The 18,949-nt window shown below is 49.8% G+C and overlaps 2 protein-coding genes across 8 annotated transcripts in view; both read left to right on the forward strand.

Annotated features, from left to right (window-relative positions):
* Positions 1 to 10,115: 10,115 nt before the first annotated feature.
* LOC122363856 lies at positions 10,116 to 17,870 on the forward strand. 3 transcript variants are annotated; one of them, XR_006253434.1, is made up of 4 exons: positions 10,116 to 10,609; positions 10,717 to 11,129; positions 17,481 to 17,593; positions 17,701 to 17,870. XR_006253434.1 is itself a non-coding variant. In XM_043333653.1 (2 exons), exon 1 carries the CDS (start codon positions 13,554 to 13,556, stop codon positions 17,022 to 17,024), a length of 3,471 nt encoding a protein of 1,156 aa, XP_043189588.1. In that variant the 5' UTR covers positions 13,386 to 13,553; the 3' UTR covers positions 17,025 to 17,593; positions 17,701 to 17,870. The 3 variants fall into 3 exon arrangements, 1 of the variants encoding a protein (XP_043189588.1); XR_006253433.1 differs by lacking the exon at positions 10,116 to 10,609 and having other exon boundaries at positions 10,616 to 11,129; XM_043333653.1 differs by lacking the exons at positions 10,116 to 10,609; positions 10,717 to 11,129 and having other exon boundaries at positions 13,386 to 17,593.
* A 185-nt stretch (positions 17,871 to 18,055) lies between these two features.
* Positions 18,056 to 18,949, forward strand: part of LOC122363855 (PH and SEC7 domain-containing protein-like) — a 56,660-nt gene continuing 55,766 nt past the window's right edge. For 4 of the 5 annotated variants that reach the window (XR_006253432.1, XM_043333649.1, XM_043333650.1 and 1 more), the window contains exon 1: positions 18,062 to 18,214. Coding sequence is in view for 4 of the 5 variants with exons in the window: in XM_043333649.1 (XP_043189584.1) it covers positions 18,071 to 18,214 (144 nt within the window). In the remaining variant the exon portion in view is untranslated. Of the gene's footprint in view, positions 18,215 to 18,949 lie in introns of all 5 variants that reach the window. The other variant, XM_043333648.1, reaches the window with a different exon arrangement.

Below are 18,949 nucleotides of genomic sequence, written 5' to 3' on the forward strand. Positions count from 1 at the left end.
CGCTCTCGGAGGCCAGCGCGGCCGGTGGTCCAGTGACGTCATCAGGGCGCGGTCGGACCGGTGACGTAGTCGGGAGAGCCACCCCTCCAGTCCTCCGATGGCCGGCGGCGGCGGGTCGGCGCTGCGGCCTGGCAGGGAAGGGGACAGTGAGGGACAGGGACAGGGACGGCCGACGGGGACAGGGACGGGGCAGGGAAGGGACAGTGAGGGACGGGACATTGAAGGGGCAGGGAAGGGGACAGTGAGGGCCGGGGACAGGGACAGGGACAGATGGGCGTCACAGCCCTCGTCGCAGCGGCTGCCCACCTGGTTTGGACGGGACGGCGGGCTCCCGGCTGCTAACGGCGTTCTCCCCCGGCGCTCCGACGCTCTCCCCCGGCGCTCCGGCGCTCTGCCCCGGCGCTCCGACGCTCTGCCGCCGGTCGGAGCCGGCCTCGGTGGCGTTCAGCGATGGCAGCGCCTCTAATGGCTGTGTTGGGAGGCTGACGTTGGTAGGTGGCGCTGCGGGCGCTCCGAGGATCAGCAGTCGGCCGGCCAGCGGCGTCTCCGAGGGGACGTTTATCGAGGAGCCGCCGCTGCTGAACAATTATCACACATTAACCCGCGCCAGGCGGGGGGGGGGGGGGGGGAAGGGGCGGTGCTTGAACCCCTTATGCAATTTTCACAAATGTATAAAGACGGGGGGGCGAAGCTCCACCATTTTTGGCACACAAGGTACGGCTCTCGCGAGATTAAGCGGTAGGTTTTGCACTTTTACATTTCCGGTTATATCTGAGAAACTAATCGATCTACGATGAAGCCATTTTGCACGAGCATGGCCGGCTCGTGAACCAACAAGTCGATTGCATCTTCAGCACTTAAAAGCTTAAGACGACGAAGATATAGCCTGAAATACACTAAGTTTTCTAGGTGCAAAGCTTACCGCTAAAACCCGCGAGATCTGTACGGTGGAATCCGCTTAATAAATCCACGGATAATGAATCCAGCCGCTTATTGTGGCCGCTTGAGCTGTTCACGGATTTTCTCCATAGTTACCCGCAGTTAAAAAACCTTCGCCCCAGTGGGGGGGGGGGGGGGCATATGCTACCACCCTGTCGCGTTTTTTTTTTTTGCGTGTGAATAAAAAACCGCGGCACGTAGCGCCGCGCCGCTTGGGGCAGGTTTTGGTACATCAATTTTGGACAATGTGTGAAATTTTTGACCCCAGGTCATGTCAGGTCAGGTCACCAGGTCAAGTTAACTGAGTCACTGACCAAGCCCAAAAAAGTTTGCAATCATGTCCAGCCTGCAGTGTTTGTCAGAGAGGTTTAACACTTGGTGGATTTCATGATGGTATGGGCGCCTAAAATTTGTATATCTCGGATTTTTTATATCCGTGACCTAAGGTCAGGCCAGTGGCGTGACCTTTCCATTACAAGTCAATGGATAAAAATAAAAATGCCTCTAGATCCGTGAGTACGCATAGGAACAGTCCAAATGTTTCAGAATCACAATGCTCTGGACCACCCTTGATGACCAAGGTGTCATTTTTTGCTGATAGCCTCTAGAAAGGTCATCCGAGGTAATTAGAGGCTACAAACAGATTGTTGTCAATAACTCGCGATTGGAAAGAGATAGAACGCCGGGGATGGTCTCATTGTGTTTGTCTTGTTGAGACGCATCGATTAGTATGCAACATGACTTTTTCCGGTCAGGTCATGACTTTGACCTGAGGTCAAATGTTCAAGTTGACCTTTCAAGGTCAAATTATAGTTCATTCGACGCGTCTCGGCGTGAGGAACACGATTCTGGCAGCAGAAATATCGTGGCTTTTTTTGTCGAAAGTTATTGTCGAAAAACACTTCGTAAAAACAGCTATTTTTGGAGTTTTTGCCCTCTGGAGGCTAAACCGTTGACCTGAGGTCAATTTGGATAATGACCTTATCAAAAGAGGAGTTCAAAAGCTTTGACCTTTGATGACCTCTGGTGACCCCAATATTGCTCTAAAAAGAAAAAAAAGACTGAACTTTCAAACGTACGTATTGAGAGCTAGGCGACTGCTTTTTACCGCGTCTTTCTAGCCCTCTTAGTTTTTGAGTTAGAGGTGGGTGGTAACATATGCCCCCCTCCCCCCCCCCCCTAGGGCGAAGTTGGCTGAGACCGCCACTGGGGCGCGGGTTAATAAATCCACGTACTCCGCTTAACCCGCGCCCCACTGGTGTCTGCGTATAACACGCCCTACTGGGGGGGGGGAGCTATTCATAGCCCCCCCTCCTAACTCCGAAACTACTGGGCCGATCGTCAAAATTCAAACGGCGTCTGATAGCCCCGGAAAAACTGTCGAACGAAACCTAATTTCATTGACCTCGAGGTCACCGATGACGTCACAGGTCAGGTCAAAGTAAAAATTATTAGCATTTTGGCTTCTTCACGTTTTGGGCTCTGGCCGCCGTCTTACAAGTCAGATCAGGCTCATTTTTGGTTCACACACTCGTGAACAGATGCTCTAGATACTCTGAGGGTACCAAACTTGTACTTTGATTTTCAGGTCAAGGTCAGGTCATCACAGGTCACGAAAATATTATATCATCCGTCGGTCACGTGACACATGTTTTATGGTCCATTTAGGCCAAACATTTCGAATTTGATGTCGTCTGTGTCATTCGAGGTCATTTTGAGTCAAATTTAGCTAAGGTCAGGTCACTTTCAGGTCAAAAAAGGTCAAATTTTGAAGTTAGATTTTTCAACAAAAAAGGTGTCTATTGGATGCAGTTTGAGCTCAGGAACACGATGGTGCTATTTATATTGGCGTACGATGTCAAATTCGTGCTGAAAATTGATTTGAAAAATTAATAATTGTTAATTTCTTTGCAATAATGGGTATAACTTGGCCATTTTTGCAGATATTTAGCTAAAACTTGCTAGAGTTAGTCATAATAATGCGTTCTATCACATATATTCCGGTTTTTTCGAAAAGTAAAAAAAAAATGAAAAAAATGTAAAAAATATAAATTTTGAATTTTATTATATACAATTTTCGAAATTTTCAAAATTCCGAAAATCCGAGATTGCAGTTTGATAGCACAGTCTATTTTGAGTCCTCTCATGCAAAGAAATTGGATCTAGCTTAAAAACTGAGCTCTTGGGAGCGATTGCCGTGGTTCAATGTTTTGCGTCGAAATCGGCCGAACATGACGTCACTCTGACGTCATTTCCGGCCGACCTATGGTAGGTACGAAGTTCACGTTTTGACACAAGGTGTCAAATTGATGCAGCCGAAGGTACTGAAAGTTTGGCGTTGATACGTCAAGCGGTTTGGAAGGTATTGCAGAAACACGGGAGGGGGGGCTATAAATAGCCCTCCCCCAGTGGGGCGCGGGTTAATAAAGCCACTTGGGAGTTTCGAAGTCCGCAGTGACATCTCCTCATTCAAAATGTGGCATCCAACCCACTAAAAAAGAACTGCACTGGAGCAGCGGTCTGCAGCAGTTGGACTTCCCACGACAGAGGGGAGTTCAGGGGTAGTAAGAGCGCCATCACCAACCACCTCAGAGAAATGTTCCCGGCAAAGCAGGCACCCTCAACTGTTTCGCTGGCATAACAGGCATGACGGGGAGTGATCGTGGATGGGCATGTGGATGGGCAAACAAGTCAGCCAAACAACAAGCCAAAAAAGGAGGTATCGACTATCGATCTGAAACTTGGTATGTAAGTAGGGGAAGATTGGGGGAACACCGCCCTTTGGGGAACACCGCCCGCCCCGATATCAGAAATATAAAAAGGTCTAGGGCGACAGCTGACTGTCTTTTGGCAGCGTGACGAAAACAGAAGTGCAGGTATCGGTAGTAGGTACACTGCATTGGTTTAGGTGATTTGCGAGAAATTCCTAATTTTTCGTTTCGCGAATACGTTTAATACTTTTTCTAGCATAATAAGCAGAAGAAAACTTACCTATCTCATTTGACAGACATTAGTCCTGAAGCAGCATTTTGCCATAATTATAATTAGGACTTATCCAAGCATTACGTGCTCCTGCTCGAGCAAAATTTTTGTCGTGCTGCCATCTTGAAGTGTTTTTAGAAAAATGCAGACACTTGGGTAACACTGCCCACTTGGCAAGCTTGGTGTTTAATAGCACATTGTGACACTTAACCCAGGAGTGGCGCATTTCAACTAAAGATAGAACGTTGTTGCAATGTTTTCTTTTTAGAAGGTAATGAACAATTTCGAGAAAATGAAATTCTGGGACTTAAGGTCGTCTAGTTATATAAATGAGTACTGCATTGTACCAAGGATATGATAAGATCGTTTCCACTGTATTTTATAAATATACTAAACCGCCTCGAAATATACGATAGGGTAGGGTGGGGTAAAGCGCCCACCCTAACTTTCCAGCCTCAGTATCTCTTTACCTTGCAAATTTTAAGGACAACCAGGTAGCGGATCCGGTAGCTCATTACCTATGCTCTCTTCGAATAACACATCAGAAACATGTGGGATGTATAGTTTTTTTAGATATGCTGTCCGATTTGAGAGGACTACAAATCAGGCGTTTTGCCCCACCCGTTTGGCATAACGCCCAGTCCTGAAAGCTTCATCACACTTTTGATACTCTGATAAAATAATGTAGCATTCATCCATTCCTCATTTCGTTAGATTTCAACTCGACAGACTACACCAGTAAAAAACATCTTAAACACTGCTGTCGCCACCCCACTCCTCATTCAGTCAACGCCTGTCATTGCCTTGGGGGGCGGAGATCAGTTCTTGCGAATAAATCGTTCCAGACGATCCTAACCACAAAATTGCATATTTAATCAGAATCCTGAGCATTATAAACGTATCCCGCCACTCATTTTGAGCCCAAAATGCTCGCAGTTGCCCGTACTGTATAACTCCCATTGCCCCATGATGGGCGCTTTCCCCCACGCCAAAGTGGGCGTATTACCCCAACAACACATTCAAATAAAGTCCACCAAAATCAGGCCTGTCACGATTGTGTTGCAAACAAATAAATGTTCAAAACATAGCTTAAATCTACAGGTTCGACATACCAAAATTTCATTGCCTTTTTAATCTCTATCAGACAAAGTTTTAGCAGTAAGAAAGCATGTAATTCCAAAAAAAAAATGTCAGAAACAAGGTCATCAAAGATAAAATGTTTCAACGTTCACGAGTCATCTAGGGAAAGCGCTATAACACCGAGTAAAACGCATTTTGTCGAAAATCAGCGATAGGGCGTCAGTTGTCTAGTACATATGTTGCTATTAGAGGTCACTGGTCATACCAAGCCAGGTCACATGTCAGGTCACCAGAGGTCACCAAGGGTCACCACATGAACCCAACTTTACTAAGGTTGTGCGATGCATGTTTTATGGCCAGTTTTTCATTTTCAACTCAATGGTGTTGCTTATAAGACCATCAGGTACAGTTTAGGTCACTTTCTGGTGGAGGTCAGGTCAAGGTCAGGTCAAAAAAGGTCAAATTTCAAATCTGATATTTTTGCATAAAATGGGTATTGATTCGATGCAGCTCGTCACGGGGAGTCTATTGGTGGTCTTTGTTTTGCGCTACGAGGTCTAGAATTGCTAAAAATTGAGTTTGAAAATTTGACGTCATCAATTTTGAACAGTTTTTTTCGCTATAACTTGGCCAAAAAAAGGGGTATCGATCTCAAATTTGGTATGTAGATAGAAGGCGGTAAGGACTATCACAATGATTCCGTTTTTTTTTCGAAATTCAAAAAAAAACTTTTTGGATTTTTTGGCTTTTATATTCAAAAAAATCTATTTCTTGATTTTTGGGGGTCAAAATCCAAAAATTTCAAAAATCCGAGATCGCATTTTTGTAGCCCTTCAAATTCTACACCTTTTAAGTCTGATACATTTTTCTGCATCTCTAAAGCTGTAGGCCTGACAGCTCTTCTCGCGAAACCTTCTTTTGGGTCAAAAATGGCAGACATAGCCTTTGGAAAAAAATTGGTCACAATGTGCAATAGCTGTTCATGGGAGGGTACCGAAAGTTTGGTGACGATCGGCGCAGCGGTTCTCGAGATATATCGCAAAAACTAAAGGGGGGGGGGGGCAAAAAATGCCCGGTTAAAGCAAATGATATCGCCAAACAACAACTTCTTATCATGCATCGAAAGTTAAATGGAACCTTGCCGCCATCTCTTGAAATACTATTTTATCTGCAGGATGACCCAAATATCCAAACCAGAAACATACACCATTTTAAAGAGACATTTACACGAAAACTATATCGCACAAAAACTGCTTTCTAGCAAGGTCCTAGACTCTGGAACAGTATCATAGCCCCCCCCCCCCACTTTTTGTTGTCAGAAGTTTGTGAAACATCAAAACAAATCATAAAGAGACATACAAAAAATTAACTTATGCTCAGATACACATAGCAAAAATAAGGTTCTCAAGTCATTTTAGTCGAGTCAGTTATTTAGTCAAAAATGCACATTTAAACATGCTTTATACCTAAAATCCCTTTTGAAAAGTGACTTTTTTAAATCTTTTGTTTGAAAAAGGATTTCAAACAAATATGCTCCAATATAGGTACTATACCTATTCAGACTGCCTATATACGCCACATTCATATGCTGTGACCTGGGGACTCGACCAGCAACAAGCCTTGCTTAGCTGGAAGAGCTCCCCTGGTCACACCGGCATAAACACCAGCATTATATATGACCAGCCAATTTTCTATCTGTATGCACGGAAACCCCCTAACCCAATGTATATGTGAATGTATGAGTGCTCATTTTGGGATCGTAGTGGGAGGTTCAGTCAATGGCTCATTAGTCCATTGACTACTTTCTGCCTTCTTCGTATGCCATACTAACAACCTGGCTCCTCTCATTTCTTCTTTGCTTGTGTTTGGTTTATTTCCTTTCTTAGCAGGGAGTGCCGCGACATTTATCTCCTCAGTTTTTTTTTCTGGTGCTAACGTAATGGTTCTGTTGTCGCTGGGTTCGAGGGCGGGGGCACTCCTGGTCACCTGTTCATGGGTGGCGGTGTAGGCCTATTCTTTAAAAAAAGGTCATGTAAAAAAGGCCAAATTTCAAAATTAATAGTTTTGCATAAAACGGGTATTAATTCGATGCAGCTCGTCACGGGGAGTCTAATGGTGGTCTTTGTTTTGCGCCACGAGGTGTAAAATTGCAAAAAAAAAAGTTTCAAAAATTGTCATCAATTTTGCACAGCTTTTTCGTTTTAACTTGGCAAAAAAAGGAGGCATTGATCTTTAATTTGGTATGTTGATAGAAGGCGGTAGGGACTATCACATATATCTTTTTTTCGTTTTTTTCATTTTCAGCTATCATATTCAAGTAATATACTTTTTTATTTGTAGGGGTCAAAATCCAAAAATTTCAAAAATGTGATATTGCAGTTTTGTAGCCCTGTTAATTCTACACCTTTTAGGACTCAAACATTTCTCTGTATCTCTAAAGCTGTAGGCCTGACAGCTCTTCTCGCGAAACCTTTTTTTGGATCGAAAATGGCAGAAATGACGTCACTGCGACGTCATTAGCGGCCAACGTATCATAGCCTTTGGAAAAAATTTTGGTCACAATGTGCAAAAGCTATTCACAGGAGGGTGCTGAAGGTTTGGTGACAATCGGCGCAGCGGTTCTGGAGAAATATCGAAAAAATTAAGGTGTGGGACAAAAAAATGCCATGCCCCTCCACCGCCCGGAAGGTTAGAGATCTAAAAGCGAGCTATTTATTCTTTTCGGGTCTTTCTCGCTCCCTTAATTACGAAACAAGTGAGTGACCTCAAATACGCCTTCACCCCATGGCAAGCCTGGATGAGGCCCCACCAAGGCGCGGGTTCAACTGAAACGTTTTGGCAGACTTTTTAAGTTTTCTTTGCTGTCCGTGGAAGATAAAAACTTGCGTCAATTTCAGACGCTGGGGGGGGGGAGGGGGCATAGATCCACAAAAGACGCTAACTAAAATAAACAAGCCATATATTTAAGACAGGAAGAAGTGTAACGCAGGCAAACTGAAAAAAAAACGTTAACACGTAGCCAGTTCCTCTCAATTTTCAAATATGACCATTTCTGCAATGTCGTTTCTGAGTAAGCGGAACATTTCCATTCACGGCTGTAGACGACCCGCTTAAATGTGGCGGAGTGGTCCACTTACATGTGGTGAGAACGGTAGACGGTCCACTTACATGTGGTGAGAACGGTAGACGATCCACTTACATGTGGTGAGAGCGGTAGACGGTCCACTTACATGTGGTGAGAGCGGTAGACGGTCCATGTGCATGTGGTGAGAACGGTAGACGGTCCACTTACATGTGGTGAGAGCGGTAGACGGTCCACTTACATGTGGTGAGAGCGGTAGACGGTCCACTTACATGTGGTGAGAGCGGTAGACGGTCCACTTACATGTGGGTGAGAGCGGTAGACGGTCCACTTACATGTGGTGAGAGCGGTAGACGGTCCACTTACATGTGGTGAGAGCGGTAGACGGTCCATGTGCATGTGGTGAGAGCGGTAGACGGTCCACTTACATGTGGTGAGAGCGGTAGACGGTCCACTTACATGTGGTGAGAGCGGTAGACGGTCCACTTACATGTGGTGAGAGCGGTAGACGACCAGCATGATGTCCAGCACGATGACCCAGAGCAGCGCCGAGGCCAGCAGCAGGGTGAGCACCTTGCGGCCGCCGGAGCAGCAGCGCGACCCGTCCGGCACGGTGACGGCGCCGGCCGGCTCCAGCGCTATCGAGTGGTAGACGTGCTTGGTGCCCTCCTGTGCCATCGCCGTCCCCGACATCACAGCCACACCGCCCGGATACGAGAGAAATCCAAAGGGAATTCAGACACGCAAACTAGAATGTTACCGACTCAGGTGGACTGTGGATGTCAAAGCATCAAGGTGACACAAACTTGAATAAAGTTATCAAAATTTCCAGAGAAAACGCTATCACTATTTTTGACAGAGGGCTACCGTTAGGTTTAACTCGGGTTTGACGGTTTGATGTTTGATTCGTTTGACTGACAGATTCAAAACTTCCAATTCTATATTTCGAATATTTTTTCCAGGCAAATAATGCTCCTTTAAGACCAAAGGACCTCGATTGAAAGGAAAATTGTGTGCAGTCAAAAAGGCACTTTCAATTGAAACAAATTAAAAATAACATGTTTGGTTTGGTTGCAACGGACATGAAAACATAAATTGTCACAATAAATGGTAAACTTTTAAATGGTTAGCTAGGCTAATTGCACGTCTTTGTAAGAAAAAGGTTTTGAAATATGCACACAGGCTTACTTTCCAATGAAAACATGCACACATAAAATATACGTTTGCAAATATCTATAGGTTGCGCAGAACTGTTCTGGCTCTCTTCGGTAAGCGCTACCACGCACGCTGCGGCTGCTGTCCGGGCAGCCAATAGCCGCACGCAGGATCTTCAATGACCTTGCTACGGCGCTACGCAGCCGGAGCTCAAACAAGGCAGGCCATTAACCCGCGCCCTGCTAGAGGGGTGTTTGAACAACACCCCCCCCCTTGTGGTTTTCGCGAATATCTCAAAAACGGCGGAGCGGAGTGTATTTTCGACATATCCCACAAATGACCTTAGGTCATCGCATGACCTTGAGAGGTCAAATGAGTGTTGGGAATGTAAGATTAGATGCTGGCGAGTCGATTGGTGCCATTTTTGCGCTCTAGCTCTACTGGGTGGGCCACAATCTGCTGTGCAAATTTGGGCCACGTGACCTTTGCTGACCTCTGTAGGTCAAACGACTGGGAGTGCCGCCGAACGACTTGGACTGTGGATTGGGCATGTCATGGCCTACATTGTGTGCGAGTTTCAGCTTGATCGGAGGTGTCCCGAATCTGGGCTGAATCCGGGCTGAATCTGGGCTGCATATAGGCTGTCTTGACGGACATCCACAGCGGACCGTCCCGTCCACCGCACGCAGCCGTGACGCCAGAACCGCCTACCCATCTCCTACCCCCACGCCTGCTGGACGCACCGGACCGCACCGCACACACCGCACGCAGCAGTGTGCGGTGCCCGTGAACACCCCTAAGGTCAAAACACAGGATAGCCCAGGATAGCCGATGGTTTGGCACTCCCCAATTGTTAGTGCGCCTGTGAGCCGCGCGCCTGTGTGCGCGTGACGGAGGAGTCATGCGTCTGCAGCGACACCTGCGCCTTACGGTCTGCGCGGTGCGGAGGAGTTTCCCAGACAGCCGCGAGATGGAGCAGCCTGCCCCTTCCTGAGCCGTTCCCGTCCCCCCACGCTGGCTTCGCGCGGTAGCTTTATTGGCCGTGTCTCAGACGGCGCGAACAGCTGATCGATACTTTTGCCCATCTCTGTCGCGGGCGGTACTTGTTCGTTGCGTACGATATATGTGTTATCTTTTTGTGTTGTGTTTCGCGGGATGAGTTTATACGGGGATATTTTTCTGTTATTCCGCATGTTATTTGTTTTACGGATGAGTATGGCATGTTCATGTGTTAATGTTTATGTCCGCGTGTCTGCAGTACTTGCGGGTTCCCGTGACTGGCGGGCTCTAAGTCAGCCGCCATACTCAGTCTTTTTCATGGTGTACTCCGTCGAGAATGGAGGCATAGCGCCTGAGTGGACGAAATCGTTGGTAAGAACTGAACATTATGATTTATTGCTTTATTGCTTTTAGATTATCGCGCTCTTGAATTTGTTCTATTTTTCCGTATCGTTTATTCAATGTTTTTGCCTTTGCAGAAACCGCTAGATGCATCGTTATTATACCATGCCTACCTGCGCTAGTGCCAGTTTGAGTTGCCACGCTGCTTCATATGCTGCACCTACGCATCAGTATTCGCTAGTCGACCGCATCGTGACGAATACAAGCAACGCTCTGGCTACGGTGTTCTGCGCGTAACAACGCTCGTCAACTACGGCTCAGGCGACAATAGTTTCAACGATCGTCTTCATCATCGTCTTCCGGGGGCATCAGCATGTCTGCTTGCTGATTCCGTCGCTACCGGCCGACGCATGACCGCTGCAGACGCGATTGCCTGCCGCCGTGGGGACTGGATCCAGGATGGAGGTTCCAGCAGCCTAATGTCCCTGCGGTGGCGGAGGTTCGCGTCTGCTGGCTGGCACCTACTGGGTGGACGCCACTGCTACTGATGGTGGGTGCTGCTGCTCCTGATGGCAGGGAAAGAGGTCTGACCAGTGATCTTTTCTGTTTGTTAAGACTTTTGAGGCATGCATGGAACAGGTGCAATGATGTGGTGTGTCTGAACCATATGAGGCTGACATTCGTGTAGCTGTTCTCGGTGCTAGTTTGACATGTGTTTAGCTTAAGGTTGAAGTGTTCATTCATAACTTATCATGCCAGCAACCCTATCCTTCTGACCTGCCCAACCTGACCCACATGACCCCCTCACTTGACGTTGACCTCGCTTGACCTTGCTTGACCGTGTGTGCCAACGATAACCATGGACCTTGACAAGTTGACAAAGGAGGAGCTGGTCGGGGAGTTGACTAGGCGTAGAGAAGATGTGCGGGGAAGAAAGCCAGCCTTGTTGGAGAGGTTGAGAGAGCTCTTGAAGGAAGAAGAGTTCCAGAGTCAGGGAGCTAGGAAGCAGGCCAAGGAAGAGACCGATAAGCTGCATGAAGAGTGTGAGCCGAAGAAAGCCGATGATGGGAAGAGTGTGAAGTCGGGATCATCAAGATCTGGAGGTGGAAGTGCTGCAAGTTCCAAGCCTGCCTCCAGTGTCCGAACATCGGCCAGCATCGTCTCTGCCAGGGCTTTGGAGAGAGCGAGGCTGGCTGGGCTGTCTGCCAAGAAGGAAGCCCTGAAGAAGAGGCACCAGCTTGAAGAAGAAGAAGCTGCATTGAGAAAGAAGAGAGAAGAGCTGGAGATCCAGGCGGAGATAGACGAGAGTGAAGCCAAGGAGAAGGTCCTGGAGGAGATGCTGAAGGTGGAGCATGCGACAAGAGCTGCAAGTATGTGGTTGCAAGGGGCTGCTGCCGCCGACACAGTCCAGCCACAGGAAGCTGCGGTGACAAGAGCTCTGCAAGATGCCGCAGCTCAGCAAGATGCTACATCTCCAGCGGCATCTCCACAGGAAGTGACACCAGAATCCGTTCTGCAAGACGAGCCAACACAGCAGCAAGTAGCTGGCGGGGCTCCGGCTCAACACAGCACTGACCTGCAGATGGTAAGGCGTCTCCACCTGCCATCACTTGACCTGACCACTTTCAGGGGTGACACTTCGAAGTTCAAGCCCTTCCTCAGGACCTTCGAGTCCAACATAGCAAGAAATGTGGACTGTGATGCTGAGAGGCTCCTGTACCTGCTTAAGTTCACCAAGGGAAAGCCACACGACCTCGTTCAGACCTGCGTTCATCTGCCTGAAGAGCAGGGCTATGCCCAAGCTGTCATGTTGCTCCGCCGCAGGTACGACTGTCAGGCTCAGACCGTAGCTAGTCTGGTGGACGAGATGCTAGCCCTACCCACCCTTAGAGCGGATGATGGAGACGGACTGGATGACTTTGGCATCTTCCTCAGGGGCTGCATGAACGCGCTCGAGAACCTGCCACACGGTGTGGGGTCTGTTGACTCGAAGACCATCCGAAGACTGCTGGAGAAGCTCCCGTATCACCTGACTGAGAGGTGGCGCCGGAAAGCTGATGCCATCGAACAGGAAGGGAGACGTCCAGCGAACTTCAGTGATCTTGTCCAATTCATCGAGACTGAAGCAAGGATTGCAACGAACCCCTCGTACGGACGACATGTGCTGTGCCCAGGAACAAGAACCAAGAAAGATGACACAAAGCTGAAGGTGCAGCCCTCAGGAAGGGTAATCGCTGGAAGAACTCTAGCAGGAAGTGTCCAGCCAATGGAGAATGCACAACCATCATGTCTCTTTTGCCAGGGAAGACACCAGATCGAAAACTGCAAGAAGTTCGAGTCCAGGACGCACGAGGAGAGGAGCAAGTTCGTGAAAGAGAAGGGCCTCTGCTTCGCCTGTCTTCAGCATGGCCACCGCTCCAGGTTCTGTAAGGAAAGGAGGACCTGTGAGCGGTGCAACAGAAGCCACCCAACTGTGCTCCATGAAGATAGGATAAGTCCAACACCAAGTGCTACAACAGGCCATCTGGCGCCCAGCGGGGCGGGAGGGGCCAAGCTCCAGGTGCTGAAGGTGATGGTGGGGCTAGACAAGGAGACTGTGGTAACTAACGCCTTTCTTGACAGCGGTAGCACACACTCCTTCATCTCAAAGCACCTGTTGCAGAAGATGAAGGTGACGCCGCAAAACAACTCATCACTGAGGGTGTGCACGATCAGGGGAGAGGCGGTGATGGACAGCTGTCTCGTTCCTGGTCTGGTCATCAGAAGCCTCGATGGGGCTTCTGATGGAGCATGGAGCTGCATGGAGCTGCCGCCTCTGTATGTCCTGGACCACATCCCTGTGACGTCTGAAGACATTCCATCCGAAGAAGATGTGAGTAAATGGAAATACCTGCAAGATGCTGGAGTATTTCTGGAGACACTATCAGGTGACCAAGAGATTGGCCTCCTGATAGGAGGTAACGCGGCCAGTGTGATGGAGCCTGTGGAAGTGTGTCCGAGCCGAGATGGTGGTCCCTATGCTGTGAGAACGAGGTATGGTTGGGTGCTGAGTGGTGTCGGGAAGTTCACCAAGTCAGTCAGCATCAACCGCATCAAGATCGTGGACGCACTGGGCCCAGAAGAGCTGTTCGAGGACCGAGCCGACACAAGAAGAGGTCTGTCGGTTGAAGATGTAAGATGGTGCACACAGATGGAGACAGGCTGCAGACGAAGAGAAGGGAGATACGAGATCAAGCTGCCCTTCAGGGAGAGCAAGCCGCTTCTTGACAACAACCGTCAAGTTGCTCTCAAGAGGCTCAATCTTCTGAAGAGGGCCTTTGAGAAGGACCCGAAGTACGCTGAAGAGTACAAGGCTGTGATGGCAGACCTGCTGGAGAAGGGGTATGCGGAAGAGGCCCCAGACAACGATAAACCAGCATGCAAGTGGTACATCCCGCACTTCGGAGTTCGGCATCCGCAGAAAGAGAAGGTTCGGGTTGTGTTTGACTGCGCGAGCAAGTTCAACGGCGTGTCTCTCAATGACACTCTCTTGCAGGGACCTGACCTGACTAACCCACTGATTGACGTGCTCATCCGTTTCCGTGAACAGCCGTACGCCTTCACGGGGGACATCGAGGCCATGTTCATGCAGGTGTTGGTCCCCGAACATCAACGAGACTACCTGCGGTTCCTGTGGTGGCCACGAGGAGATGTCACCTGCACGCCCAGGGAATATCGCAATACAAGACATCTCTTCGGTGCTACGTCTTCACCGAGCTGCGCCAACCTGGCGCTGCACAGGACAGCTGAGGAGTTCGGTCAGAAGATGGAGGAGGCCAGAGACACCGTGAGACGGAACTTCTATGTGGATGACGTCCTGAAGTCTGTGGGAAGCGAAGGAGCCGCGGTCAAACTGGTCGGAGACCTCAAGGCGCTCTGCGCCGAGGGCGGCTTCAAGCTTACCAAGATCAGCAGTAACAGTGTCGGAGTCCTGAGATCTGTGCCCAGAGAAGAGAGGACAAAGAAAGTGAAAGAGCTCACGCCGGGGACAGACGCTCTTCCAGTGGAACGCGCCCTGGGAGTACTGTGGGACACTAACTCCGACATGTTCAGCTTCCAGGTAGACGTCAGCAAGTTGACGAAGAAGCCGAAGACGAAGAGGGGGATGTTGTCGGCTACGGCGTCCTGCTACGACCCGCTGGGACTGGTGACTCCATGCATCGTGAGAGCGAGGATCTTGCTCCAAGACCTGTTTCGGCTGAAAGTGGGCTGGGATGAGGAAGTGCCCAAAGCTACGAGAGAATCCTGGGAGCGATGGCTGCGAGACCTGCCGCAGTTGTCTCACTGTTTCTTCCCCAGGTGCGTTACGGCGGGAAGACTGGACGGGACGGTGGAGCTGCACCACTTCGCGGACGCGAGCGAGAGAGCCTATGGCGCCGTCTCCTATCTGCGTACCGTGACGCCGGAAGGACGCGCTCACTGCGCTCTGCTCGCCAGCAAAGCTCGACTGGCCCCCGTGAAAGCGCTCACGATCCCCCGACTCGAGTTGGCTGCTGCCAAGCTGGCGGTTGAGGCAGGACAAGAGCTGGTCCGCGCACTGGACACCCGAGTTGAACAGAACTACTGGACTGACAGTACGACAGTACTGAAGTACATCCGCAACACCAGGACACGGTTTCATGTATTCGTTTCGAATCGGCTCGCGGCTATTCATGACGGGTCGAGCGTCGAACAGTGGAGGTTTGTGCCCACAGGTCAGAACCCGGCGGATCTGGTCTCCCGGGGAGTGGACGCCCAAACGCTGATGGGCAGTAGCCTCTGGAGAGCCGGTCCTCAGTTCCTGAAGGGGCCGCCGGAGACGTGGCCGAGCGACCCAGAAGCTGGAGAAGGAGTCTCCGAGCACGATCCGGAGGTGAAGACATCTACATGCCTGAGCAGCGTCGAGGGCAATGCCGACGCCGTCAGGCCGATGAAGAGGCTAGTCAACCACTACTCGACTTGGAGACGGCTGACCAGGGCGGTGGCATGGATCCGCCGTGTGTTGCGGATGCTGAGGGACAAGAAACGTGGCGGCATCATGTCGTCGCCGGCCGAGCTCAGCGTACAGGAGATTGCAGACGCTGAGAAACTCATCATCTTGTCGGAGCAGGAAGCGAGCTTCCCGCAGGAGATGAAGGACCTGAGAGCGGGCAAGGAAGTACGTCTGTCGAGCCCGCTCGCACGCCTGGATCCCGGCCTCCAGGATGGCGTGCTGAGAGCTCGGGGTCGCCTGAGGAACTCCGCGCTGTGCGAGACTGCCAAGTGCCCAGCGATCCTTCCGAAGAAGGGGCGCGTCATTGATATGCTGATCGAGGACTTTCATCGCAGAGCCGGCCACGAAGGAAGACAGCACGTCATGGCTGACATCAGTAGGTCTTACTGGGTGCTGGGAGCTAACTCGGCCGTCAGGCGCGTGTTGAGCCGCTGCCTGAGCTGCCGCCGAAGGCAGAGACCGCCGGAGACTCAAAAGATGGCCGACCTTCCGGAGGATCGGGTTCGTGAAGGCGAGAAACCGTTCACCAGGACCGGTGTCGACTTTTTCGGCAACTTCTACGTCAAGAGGGGCAGGTCTCACGTCAAGAAGTATGGCGTAATCTTCACGTGCCTCGCAACGCGAGCGGTGCACATAGAGGTGGCGGAAAGCTTGTCAACTGACTCGTTCCTGTGCGCACTGCGCAGGTTTGTCGCTCGCCGAGGCGACGTACGCACCTTGCGCTCTGACCGCGGTACAAATTTCACGGGCGCAGACCGAGAGCTCCGAAACGAAGTCGACAAGCTGCAGAACGACAACAACCGGATCCAGAAAGTTGCCCTGGACATGAAGATCGACTGGAGGTTTAACCCGCCGCACGCATCGCACTTCGGCGGAGCCTGGGAAAGGCAGATTCGCACTATCCGCAAGATCCTGAACGCCATCCTGACCGAACAATCCATGACAGACGAGACGCTTCACACACTCCTGTGTGAGGTCGAATGTATAATTAACAACCGGCCTCTGACGCCGGTCAGTGCTGACCCCAGAGACGAGACTCCGCTCACACCTAACCACATCCTGCACCTCAAGTGTGTAACGCTTCCCAGCAGCAGCGCTACTACAGACTGCGACCTAGTCGGTCGCCGCCAATGGAGACGAGCCGCCTACTTGGCGGAGCAATTCTGGCGCCGTTGGCGCAGGGAGTACCTGCCGTTGCTGCAGACGAGAGCAGGACGATCTACAAGAAGCACGACGAACATGAAGCCAGGGGACATCGTGCTCATGGTGGACGACGCCGTTCCTCGCGGAACCTGGCCGCTCGGACGCGTAGAGGCGGCGCCGGCGGCCGCGGACGGACGAGTTCGCACCGTGTGGGTCCGCGTCCGCGGCACGACTTATGCGCGACCCATCACCAAGGTGGTGAAGATTATCGGCGCTACCGAGGCCGAGTGAAGAAGGAAAGTTTAAGTTTGTTTTGACGGCGAAGTCAAAAAGGGGCGGGTGTTAGTGCGCCTGTGAGCCGCGCGCCTGTGTGCGCGTGACGGAGGAGTCATGCGTCTGCAGCGACACCTGCGCCTTACGGTCTGCGCGGTGCGGAGGAGTTTCCCAGACAGCCGCGAGATGGAGCAGCCTGCCCCTTCCTGAGCCGTTCCCGTCCCCCCACGCTGGCTTCGCGCGGTAGCTTTATTGGCCGTGTCTCAGACGGCGCGAACAGCTGATCGATACTTTTGCCCATCTCTGTCGCGGGCGGTACTTGTTCGTTGCGTACGATATATGTGTTATCTTTTTGTGTTGTGTTTCGCGGGATGAGTTTATACGGGGATATTTTTCTGTTATTCCGCATGTTATTTGTTTTACGGATGAGTATGGCATGTTCATGTGTTAATGTTTATGTCCGCGTGTCTGCAGTACTTGCGGGTTCCCGTGACTGGCGGGCTCTAAGTCAGCCGCCATACTCAGTCTTTTTCATGGTGTACTCCGTCGAGAATGGAGGCATAGCGCCTGAGTGGACGAAATCGTTGGTAAGAACTGAACATTATGATTTATTGCTTTATTGCTTTTAGATTATCGCGCTCTTGAATTTGTTCTATTTTTCCGTATCGTTTATTCAATGTTTTTGCCTTTGCAGAAACCGCTAGATGCATCGTTATTATACCATGCCTACCTGCGCTAGTGCCAGTTTGAGTTGCCACGCTGCTTCATATGCTGCACCTACGCATCAGTATTCGCTAGTCGACCGCATCGTGACGAATACAAGCAACGCTCTGGCTACGGTGTTCTGCGCGTAACAACGCTCGTCAACTACGGCTCAGGCGACAATACCAATATTTTTTTTTTTTTACAGATATCACAATTCACAGCCCAGGGCACTAGGTATGTACCATTGAAGCTCACACAAGACAAAAAACACCAGTGACGTCATTTATCTGCAAGGGCCGTCTGCGATTGGCAACATTTGTATTCGGTCGTCCTTGATCAGTGTGGCGCCGGTGCTCGTGATGGCGGGCGAGGTGCGGTCCGTGGTGCTCAAAAGGGGTCCGGAGGGCGGATTCGGGTTCTCCATCCTCGGCGGTTCTGGCTCCGAGCTGCCCCCGATCGTGTATGATATCGTAGCGGGCTCGCCAGCCTCCAATAGTGGCCAGGTACGTCCCTTTTCGGGTGCTGCGGCGAATGTGGCTACACGGCGGCGCTGGTTGATAATAAGGAAAAGTGATAATTTTAGACGTTACTGTCTTATTTTTCATATTTTTATCGTTTATAAGATTATTTCTGATTCTTTTTGGCGCTTTGAAATTGCTTCCTAGTTTGATAATTCTCTTGAGCTACATCATATCGGCTGAAAACATTTTCCATCTTCAACTTCCATCAGGATTATGTCTACCAGATAGGTTGGTTCATGTCATTTGTTTGTTTTTTGTTCATGTCATCTGTCTGTCTTTGTATTTTTTTTGCACCAGTGTAACATGAAAAGTTGGATTTCTACATTTTTTCTCAAGGTAAACTCAGTAGGCGGAACTATGGTCATGAGTACCCAAATATAGGAACGTTCCCATTTTTGGGAACGGAGTTCCCAAATATGGGAACGGGCGTTCCCATTTATGAGAACGGAAGGCAATTTTTCGGCCGTTCGCCCACTAAAACTCAAAAGTGCATCACGTCTCAAAAAAGTGCACGCTGATTTAAGTATCTACTAAATCTCCATAAAGTTATCTTTAATCTGACCGTGGAACAAGGAAATTGACCGTGGAATGATATTTTTAATGATTTTTTAAAAATGACAGAATGGTGGAAATATGGGTTATACGACATTTAACATGCAAGTTTAAGGAAAATGAAGCATTTTTTACATTTTGAGGTCAAGTATAATAATTTTCGCC

Source organism: Amphibalanus amphitrite, unplaced genomic scaffold (genome assembly GCF_019059575.1).
Source record: "Amphibalanus amphitrite isolate SeventyFive unplaced genomic scaffold, NRLGWU_Aamphi_draft 000643F_arrow, whole genome shotgun sequence".
NCBI lineage: Eukaryota > Metazoa > Arthropoda > Thecostraca > Balanomorpha > Balanidae > Amphibalanus > Amphibalanus amphitrite.

Coding starts and splice junctions, on each gene's coding strand:
- LOC122363856 (XM_043333653.1), top strand. CDS start 13,554: ATGGAGCCTGTGGAAGTGTGTCCGAGCCGAGATGGTGGTCCCTATGCT.